This window comes from Corvus brachyrhynchos, unplaced genomic scaffold (genome assembly GCF_000691975.1).
Source record: "Corvus brachyrhynchos isolate BGI_N302 unplaced genomic scaffold, ASM69197v1 scaffold229, whole genome shotgun sequence".
NCBI lineage: Eukaryota > Metazoa > Chordata > Aves > Passeriformes > Corvidae > Corvus > Corvus brachyrhynchos.
The window spans coordinates 5682698-5693324 of NW_008240042.1; the positions used below are offsets into that span (position 1 = coordinate 5682698).

Consider the following 10627-nt stretch of genomic DNA (forward strand, 5'->3'; position numbering starts at 1 on the left):
TTTTTTTTTTTTTTTTTTAATCTGGGTTTTCTGAGATTAAAAACTGCTGGTAGCATGTCAAAGAGTAAAACAAGTCCCCGTTAGGCCTTCTTGGTCGTTGTTTGCTGTCTCTTTATTTTCTTGCTCCAGGCGTATGCCAAGCTCCATCACCATCCTTGGCCATGTCGTCCTTCCCGTTCACCTCTGCTGATGGCCTACTGGCACTTCACTGCTCTCCTCCAGCCTCCCCCTTTAAAATCCCTTGAGGGCAATCAGGAATACAGAAAGCCACAAAATAGACTGGAAAGGTTGACGGGGGAAATAACCACCTGTGGATATGATTAGTAATGAATTTTCTGCATGTGATTTTTCACAAAGCCCTCCCATTCCCTGGGCTTAGGGACTTGGTGCTGCCTCCATCTAAGCTGCACCTATCCAAGCCCTGTCATGCTGGGTAAAAGCCAAAAGATTTGTAACAGGTGGGTGAGGCACATGTTAGACAAGATATTCCCAGTGCTGGAGGATATATGCAGCAGCAGAGCAGTGGAGCAATTCCGCTCCATCCCAGGGTTGTTCTCACATTGCTGCTCAGTGCTTCTCAGCAGAGTCTCATTGGGGAAGAGAACCAGGGGTGGTGGTATTTGGTGGTATTCATAGCCTAAAAGAGTCTGGTTTGAGTCACCTGAGTCCTTCCTGCAGCCACTCTGGCCAGAAGATCTTGGGGAAGAAACTCCTTGTGGGACCAAGCACTGATCACGGCAGTGCTTCTTGCCGGGTCTAGGTTTCCACAAGGGAGCATTTCCTATTGGAATATTGGGGAATCACCTGACTTCACAGCAGAACAGCCACTGGCCAGCCAGGTCGTGCTCTTGCTCTTGATGCTGCCTTCCTGTTCCATTTTATTTTCCATACCAGCAGCGATGGAACTAGACAGTGCATGGTGGACCCACTCTTGCAGGCACAGCAGGCGTTTCACACCCATGTGGTCACAACAATCCATGTAGCAGCCCAAAAGAGGCTGCTGAGGCTTTATATAATTGAGGTACCTCTTATTTTGAAGAAAGTAAAAACTCTTTTACTATATAAGACTCAAAAAATAGTTTTTCAGGATATGGTGGAGTTGGGTTCATGAGGAGGGTGACATACACACTAGCAAATACCATCGTGGTAAAGTGGGAGGCAGGTGATCACCATAGCATTTACCAGTGTTCCTGAAACTCCCCAAGAACAAACCAGTGGATTTGCTATGGGGTGGTTTTGTCCTACTGAAAAATCTTTAACTTCCCTTACTACAAATGGTCGTTCTTCCCCAGCCTTTCTGTGTATTTCAGGTTTATCAGTGTGCAGGCTGGTTTTCCCCTCTTCTCCATCCCTTCTCTTTGCCAGCCTACCCATGCCTATTAGCGCTTTGATTGCAAAAAAATGTTGTTTATTTTCAAGCTGATTATTTCTGTCCCCAGGCTGTTCTGACATCACAGGATTCACTGTTGGTGCTTCTCGCAGCTTTGGAAACAGCTGAATCACAAAATAGAGAGAAAATACATTACTAATTTTATTAAGCCAAAAACCAGTTTAAGAGTGTAATGTAGTGGGCGGGGTTCATGGAGGGGAGCAGGACGCAGATTATTTACAGCATTCTTTTCCCCTTGAGAACAGATTTTGTTGTGTCAGTTGATTGTGGGCATGGTGATGGTTGGTGCTTTTTGATAAGTAGCTCTCTATATACAATTCTTATGTGAGTGGCAATGGTGTCTTCTGTGCAGACTGCAGCATGTGAAAATCAACTCACTGTTAAGTCCTCGGTGCCTACAATGCTCCTGGGGTATGAGGGAAAGCTACAAAACTTCTAAGGCATTTCTTAATGCTGAGCCAAGGCAAGAATGTGAGAAAATAGCTTGATGAAAAGGCAGTAGTGATTATGGTATTAAATCCATACTCATGCTTGGGGCACATAACTTTGTAGGCTGGGTTGAAGGGGATAATCAGCCCTGTACTCGAGGGATCTTTTCTAGGGCTCCATTTAACAAAACAAAGCAAAAAAAAAAAACCAAACCAGATTTGCCTTATAGGGAGATTAAAGCTTCATCATTCAACTGCAACAAGCATCCCACTTTCAGCTGAAAACAAACAAAATAAGAGGCAAACAGGTAGTGCTTGATCTGATGAGAACGTCAACTGACATACCCAGACCATTTGCTGAAACACAGGGCCACCTTTGAGAAGCGTGAGCTGCCAGGCAGCTGTGAGGTTTAGAGTGAGGACTGGAGTGAGGATTGCTAATGTTGAACTGTTGATTGAGTTGTTCTTTCAGAAGGCCTTTCTTGCAGGTGGGAAGAGGGGGATGGAGAAGTGCAAGGCTCCATTCTTTGCATTTTCCTGAAATTCATCTTAGGGTGCTTTACAAGTTATGAATCCCTTTTTTCACTCACTCCTAATTAGTGCAGGACTGGGTTATTTTTCCTGTGTAACACCATTGCAGACTACCCCATAAAGAGCTGACACATGAGTTTACTGCTTAAGGACACTGACTACAGCAGGCAATTCCTACCCATTTTCTGCAAGAGCCATAAGAGACTGTAAAATCTCCCTAAAACATGAAGGAGAAACACAAGGCAAAAGACATGCCAAGAAAGACCATGTAGGCTGGAGGGTTGCTGGGGATGGGGGTGTATCATCACAGCTTCGGAGGCACTGTGTAGGCAATATTACTTACCATGGTGCTGTTCATTTCTGCCTGTTGATTGCTTTTAATTCCTTGACACCTGTAGTTGTTAACCCATCTTTTTCCTTCCTCCCTGCCCCCAGGTAATAAGCAGTGAGATATCTCAGAGGGCCAGGGGAAACAGTAGTAATGGTGGGAGGCACTGAGCTCCTGGGGGTCCTTTTGTGTCTCTGCGTGTGTCCCTATTGTTTACATCCCCCTTCCCTGACCAGCTGGGCTCTCTGTCACACCCCCATGTGCTCTTGATCTCACTAGGTTATGAAGAATATAATACCCTGCAGAATTGCCTAGTCAACAGGGATAGAAAGATAGCTCATCTTATTAAAAACCTGTCTCAGGAAAGCCTAAGAGCATGGGCTTGGTCATCTGTCACACTCTGATCTCCTTTCTTTTAGAAAGAAAAGTATTTTATTTTTAGCTATTTGCTGCATTCAGCTAGACTTGATGCAAATTTTATTTAATTTTTTAGGGTTTAAATAGTCTGGGCTCACGAACATTATATAAATGTCATGTTGTTGCAGGCTCTCTGGTAAAGGCATGGAGGACATCCTACAGTGTAAAGCTGAAGCCAGATAAAATCTGTGATTAGTGCTTCCAGGGAAGGCAGTGAGGGATTGTTCAGTGGCTGTCCTCCGTGGGGCATTAGCAGTGCTGTCAGGGGAGGGCACTGGAGTACCCCAGGAGGCAGAAGCACTCCCCTTTCTGGACTGAGGGACATTTTGTTCGGCACAGGTAGCTGGCTTAGGGCCAGTTCTGCTCTTCCAAAAGCCTTGGCAAGCCCTGGGGATGCATGGATCATACACCAGATCATTTATCATCCCAGTTCAGAAGAGGCAGTCTGTTTAAAACTGAGATATTGAAACTAGCCAGGATAGCTTGGAAATCTTCCTTTTTTCAGATCAAAATAGCTTTTTACAGGTGCTTACTGTTTATTGTATTCAGTATGCCAGACAGATGGTGATAGTCTTCAGGAAAATACCAAGAACAAAAAAAAAAATCATCCTACGTATTTGCTATCTTTTTATTTCTTTACCCTCCACATATTTTCTTTTCTTATATTTCTACTCCTTAAATGCACTGTACACATGTAAAAACCCAAGCTAAAACCTCAATAAATAAACAAAAAACGTTGTTATACAGAGCAATTTTTATGTGTTGTAAGCAAATGCTTGGTATTTTAGCAGTGCTGCTTAAAACCCCAAACAGCAACTTTGAAGACACAAACATAGATGCTGCACAACCTCCTCATCTGGTGTGATGGGATTATTTGTACAGATGACCAAATATCTCCAACTGCCACTTATCATCAACTGCATCTTGTGTTACAACTTTGGAGAGGTTATTTCCAGCAGAAGGGATCTCAATGGGTATATTATGGCAATAATAAAACTGTTTTCAGCCTGTCTTCTCCCACTTCTCTTGGAGGCATCTCAGGCAGAGTTAAATTTAGGTCCCTGTGGCAGGAAAGCTCACTCCAGACATGAGCCCTGCAGCCTTTGTGTCCCACTGGCAGCAAAGGCTTCGCCTTTTAGCAGGCACGGGCCTGTGGTAATATCCACTGATAAATGGTTTTGGAGGAAGAATGTTGAAAACCAAGCGGTCAGCAAACTGGGTGGAGGATGTCTGGGTATTCCACTTGGGAAGCAGCAGCACTGCACCCCAAGCATCTCTGAGGACTTGGTTGCACAAAAGCTGCAGAGGGGGTGTGGGAAGATGGATTTTGAGTGGGGCGAATTGAAAGAAAAAGCCCCTAATTTGTGGCAAGGCTTTGTCCTTTGGCTGAAATATGCCAAAAAGAGTTTCTCAGGTGCTTTCTGTAGGCAGCTGGAGAGAAGTGCAAGGTCATAGGGAATTAGAACTTTGTGTGATGGGAGGCAGATTTGAAGCAAGCTAAAGCTTTACTGTGGCACTGTTGGGTGCCTGCTCTGGCCAGCCCCTGGTTTCCTCACCTAAAAGAATAAAAGAAAATAATAAAATAATAAGGTTTTATGGTTTGTCACAAAGCAGCCTTTTGGTCTGGTTTTTTTTTTTTTTTTTTTTGAGAGGATCCCTTCCTGATAAATAGAAGAAGATTTTTTCTCGATGCAAGCACCTCAGCTCTGCCCTTTGGTCACCTTCCACTCACACATCTCCTTGCTTGCTTATTCAAACTTAGAGATAAAAGGCCTCATTGCTTAAGCTGCTGTTGATATCAGCCAGGAAGAGTGCTACATATTAAATAGGTGGGATTTTTGATTTTCTTTATTCTTTATACACTGTGTACCCAGGCATTTTCTACTGCTGGCAGTTTGTGCTGCAATGCAGAGCAGCCCACCGAGCTAACAGCAGTGGAAATGAAAGGAGAAAATGCATCCCACTACTTAGGAAAAAAAGAAAAAAAAAGAGATGAGCAACAAGGAAAAGATGAAAGTCCCTCCTCCTCAGAAAAACCCCAAAAATCAGCCAAAATAGCCAAGCTGGGAGATGCCTGAAAAGTTGCTAGTTCTCCCCCACCACTTTTCCTGTGATAATATCTATGATGCTGTAGAGAGCAGCATATATTTGGGAGGGTGGGAAATAGGGTGAAATGATTTATGCTTAGAAAGTGGTTCCAGAATAACTCTTGATTCTTCTTGAATGTGATTAGCCTATCTTAAGATCTCCCTGAAACATTATTTATAAAAAAGCCTGCATGTGGTCACCCCAAAGTGCATGTGGCTGTGTCCTCCCAACGTGAGCTTGTAAAAGGAGGCGCTTTCCTCCCTGGGGCTGCACTGATTATAGAGGCAGCTGTAAAGCAGAGCACTCAGGATGTAAAGTGCCCTTCAGATAATGTCTGATATCAAAACAAATCTGTTTACTTTGCAGTCATTTATACTGAATATTTATTATTAAGGGGCAGGGGGGCACAACAGAAAGCGCAGTTTGCTCAGACAAACCCTGTTGGGTTGATACAAACTGGTGGCTGCAGCTCAGCCCTGTGATGTGCTAAATCCAGAGGAGCAAGGAGGCACCTCAGTGTCACTCCTTCTGTAGAGCATTGGGCAGCACTGGCTGATGCTGCTGTACAACAAACAACTGGCTCATGTGGGGCCGAAGCCAGGCAAAGCTGTAGCCCCAAATTCAGAAAAAAGGGTGGGAGGAGATTCCAGATAGCATGGTCACCCATAAATACATTCGCCTTCCCTGAGCAAGCCTTCATTTTCAAGGCAAGTCCAGGCATCCCATACTTTGTTTGGGGATAGAAATGATCTTGAAAATAGCTGGTGGTTGTTGCAGGGTCCTGCTCCAGGGATTTACCTGCTCTCCCCTTGTTTTTCACAGAAAGCGGAAGGACGCCCAAGCAGGAGCCAGTCTTCAGGCGAGTCACCATGGAGGACAGTGTCATCTAGTGCCTGGGGCCCCCGTGAGCCTGCCCCGGCAAGCCCGTGCCAGTGCACCGCCTCAGCTCCTCTGTGCCTCAGTTCACCCGTCCCTTACTTGGGATGGTGCAACAGGAGAGGCTGGAGAAACTAGTCTCGACCAAACCCTCAGCAAACCCTTGCACCCCCGAGGAGAGAACAGCCCGGCTGAGATTCCCGCTGCCCCGTGCATGGCAGCACCCTGGGAAGCGCCCTCGCCGCTTGGTCGCTCGTCTCTTTTTTTAAGATGAGCAGAACGGGTGAAAATTGTCTTTTGTAATAAGGAATTAGTTTCACCTGCTCCGAACATTGACTGTGCAACTTGGTAACACCTAAAGATGGCTGAGTGTGCTTAATCCACCATCCTGAGTCCTTGTCCATGCTCACAAGCTGGGCTCTGTAAAGGGGAACCTGCCGGATCCAGGTTGCTGTTGTAAATACAGACCTGTCAGTGCGAAGAGCCACCAAGGGAAGGACCAGGGGGACAGAGAAGTAGTCCTTACACCAGAAGAAGCTGAACGTGCCAGCAGAGTACTGTCAAGCGAAGCTGTTGCTTGTAAATAGGGACGGCGCATGTGTCCAGCAGCAGCTCCACTTGGCCAAAGCTTCTCGGGGGAAAGCTGCTCAGATTTTATTGTCTTGTGTAAATAGAGATATTTTTTTGGGAAAAAAAAAAAAAAAATGAGCCTTAGTATCTTGAAGATAGCGTTTCTCAATCAGCTCAGCTGGGGATGGATATATGGGAACCCATGGGGTCTGCCTGCTGGAGGCTGGCATGGGCTCTTGCAGCCAAGCTGTGCCATCATCACAGGTGCAGGAGGCACCTGAAGGAGGATGGACCTGTCCAGCAGAGGACTCGGCAAAGATTTCTCCCTAGTCCCTGTAAACAGGGTGAACTCACTGGTCCCATGGTCTCCGCTGGTGTAAATACTCAGCTACAGCCCACAGAGGACTTGGACTGCTTGCTGCAGTTGTGGGAGGTGGGAGGGTGGGAGGTGGGATGGGCAGAAATCATCAGAGGGATGCAAACCCCATCAGCGTGGTGATGCCCAGGCTTTTAGCAATAGTTAAAAAAAAAAAAAAAAGGAAAAAAGAAAAAAAAAAAAGAAACCCTGAAGGCTTATTAATGGTGTTGGGCCAACTGTTCGGCTGGGTAAATGGAGGCATGCCTAGACATGTTCTGTGTTCATGTCAGCCAGTGCCTGTCTGTGCAGTTCTCTGTCTGTGCAAACGTGTGCAAGGCTGTGTCTGGTTCGGGGGGCTGCCAACCAGTGCAGGTCCCCGTGTCTGTGTAGCTGTGTCTGTGAGAGAGGAGAGAAAATGGCTATGTGTGTTGTACTGCCCTTTATACGCCCAAACACATTTGAGGAGTCACAAGTAACGCTGCCAGGTCCGGCTTTATTCGCATGAGCGCGGAGTAGTGTCCGCACCTCTCCAGGGAATGAGGCTTGGCAGGCAGGGGGGTGGTGTTAGCCGAGTGAGAACCGATAAATCGCTGCTCTGCATTGAGTTGTCATCCTCTGTCCCCTGCCGTGGCACAATAGTGCCCATCTGCAAACACTGCCAGCACAACAGGGCTGCACTCGGGCACAGGCGCTGGCAGGATGGTACCTCCTGGAAGTTGGACCGGAGCTTTGGGGTTTCCCTTTCATCATTCACCACCCAAAGCTTCCTTATGCCTTATTTACTCTGAGTCCAACTGTTCGGATTCATACAGTGCAGGGAAATTAGGAAAAAAGAATGGAATTAGAAATCGAAATCAGAAAAAAGCCCATACTTGAGAAGAAAACAGGTATTTTTGAAAATTACCCCCAATAACTTTCTTTGGACATAGAAGTCTCTCTTCAGCTTAGCATTTTGCAGGAAAGCAGTGCCAAAGTGACGTGTCTTCCCCATGAAGAAGCCAGACAGCCTGAAACAACTGTTGCACGCATTTAGCATAGCGCTGGGGCCAAAGCCCCTTTACCTTTGCAAGGAATGGGCAGTGGGCAACCAACAGAAGTTGGAAGCTGCCTCAAATCCCTGAGGGGTGTGGGCATCTAGAGTGGTAATTTGCTTGCAGTGATCCAAGGTGAGCTGCAGGGGTAGACTTTTCCTCTTGAGTACTTGAATACCTCCTCTGTCATCCAGCTCTGTGTGGCTCTGTTACCATTAACACCTAACAACTGCCAGTGCCAAGTGATTTATATATTTTTTCAGGGCATTTGTTTATTTATCAAACCAGTGCACAGGAGGCACTGCGCTTTCATCTGCCACATGTGGACGCCTCTTCCTTTGCCCAGTTCTCCAGCCTTGTACAGTGTCCCCAGGCAAGGTGTCCATCATCTTGGGGAGGCTGTGGTTTCCTCCACAGTGAAGGCCTTTTATCCAGGGAGAAAAATAATGAAAAATATGAGCAACCCACCCTGTCTTTGTGCTGGAAATGTGCTGAAAGCCAGCCAGTGCATTAAGCAAAATAAATACCTCCAAAACATTTGGAAGTCCACAATCTTGGGGACGTGAGGGGACCATTCATATGGTTTCTAGAGCCTCAAAGGGCAATGCTAAATCCTGAGCCTGAAGTTTCCTGACCCTGGGGAGGTTTGAGGTGCAAAAGTGGGGGCTGTGATTACAGGAAATAAGATATTCCCTGGTTTTTCACTAGACTGCAGGAAAGCAGAACTCGCCTGTGTTGGGTTGAGTGGTGGATTTTTTTCATTGGAGTGTTCACTATTAGTTTCTCTCCCCAGACAATCCCATCATCCCGTACCTTAAACCCTTGCCTTTATATCTAGAAGAGTTATTCTTGGAGGCATTTACAACAACCTTCAATGTTTCTCTCTCTCGCCAGCCCCAAAGAGGCTGACACCCCGCAACTGACAGTTGTTAAGATGAGCCAGACCAACCCCAAATCCTAATAAAAATGATGAATCCCGTCCACTGCATCCATATCGATGGCGCAGAGGTTACACATGGAGATGAGCAGTGAGGAGAGGGAGGCAGACATTCACTGAAGATTGTGTGTGGGAGGTGCTGTTACCAAACCCACCCGGCAGAGTTTTGATTTAATCCAGCCCTGAGTCAATAGTGATTGACATTTCACTTACTTTCCGTATCGTAACTGGACTTCCTTACTCCTCAGGCATGGAATGAATCTTGATACATTGTAATTACTGTACTCCTGGTGGTGAACCGGTATGAAAAGCTATCACAGAAAGCATTAATAAAATGTACATTATGAAAAAGAACTCGGCATTGTCTGAAATTAATAATGCACCAAATTTTTCTCATCCATGCCTGCTCATTACAGGCCTGCCCTTGAGTTTTCTATTAAAATGACTTATTCAAGCTACTTGTATAGCTGTGTTCAGTGTGGAGTTATCTGCTGTAGGTTTGCATCCCAGTTAGATGTACCGCATGAGGACTGACTAATCTGTTATATCTCTCAGGCATTGATTTTGGTGACATTTATATAACTCTGGTATGACTAAAATGAACTGATTGATTCATGCGTATGGATTAGTTTGCCTAAGACTTTGAGGCTAGGTAGCTTTATCATGCACTGTAACGCCAGAATTCATCACTGTATTATTTACAAGAGACTGAACTGGCTGCATCTCAATAACTGAAGAGATCTTCACTGTTTTATTTATGTATAAATGTTTACTTAATCAGCCGCCAATTTTCTTTAGCAGAATTTGTTCGCAAACGGAAATTGTAAACGATAACGTGGTTTCTATTTTAAAATTTATAGGCTTTCATCTATAGCAAAATCCAAGATTTCCAAAGTGTCTTTGTCTACTGGCGATCAACAAGCTCTCTTGTATATGCTTTCTGGTAATTGCAATTAGCTGCTGCAATATTTCACATAAAAAACAATGCAACCCTCATACGGGAGATCTGAGTGGTAGTGTGTCAAAGTCAACATAAATATGCCAATGCTTAGAAACGCTGCTGCAGGTTTAACAAAACAACAAGGAGCCACCAGCCAGTGCAAAGGCAGGAGCTCATGGACGTGTCTGGTGAGTTCTGCTGCCTTGTCTTCCGAGAAAATCCCAGTGCCAGGTAAATTGTGTCTCAGTCACATGGGCCATATCCCCTGCAACAGCTTGAGGAAAGCCTGGTCAAAGGGGGCTAGGAAAACATCTGCTCACTGTGCATTGCAGCTGGGAAAGTGGCTGGGCTACAATGGGGGTTTAAGGGTATAACATTCCAAGGAGGCTTAAGCCCAGGTTCCCAATCGATGGCATGTGTTTTCTTTGGACTGCGCTGCTTCTCTCAGGATCCAAGGAACAAGGAGACTAAAAGGATTTATTAAATGAAAGCAGAGACTTTCCTGTTAGAAGCCATTTAGAAATATTTTTAGTGCAGAGGCATAGAAGAAGTGACATGTTAGAAACCTATAAAATAATAAGTAGTGCCCAGAGAAGGTGAATTGAGTGCTGCAGTTCACCATAGGTAATACAGCAAGTGGCACTATGTGGGGCAATGGAGAGGTGAAGTCCTAAATGTAGATATAGGTAACGCTTCATTACCCATCATGGTACTAAACCACAGACTCCCTGAC

The 10627-nt window shown here is 45.4% G+C and overlaps 1 protein-coding gene across 2 annotated transcripts in view; it reads left to right on the plus strand.

Moving 5' to 3' along the window:
- ADGRL3 (adhesion G protein-coupled receptor L3) overlaps window positions 1–9418 on the plus strand; it is a 495252-nt gene extending 485834 nt beyond the window's left edge. For both annotated transcript variants that reach the window (XM_017744223.1, XM_017744226.1), the window contains one exon: window positions 6005–9418. In XM_017744223.1, coding sequence (XP_017599712.1) covers window positions 6005–6072 — 68 coding nt within the window. In that variant the 3' untranslated portion in view covers window positions 6073–9418. The remainder of the gene's footprint in view (window positions 1–6004) is intronic.
- The last annotated feature ends 1209 nt before the right edge of the window (window positions 9419–10627 follow it).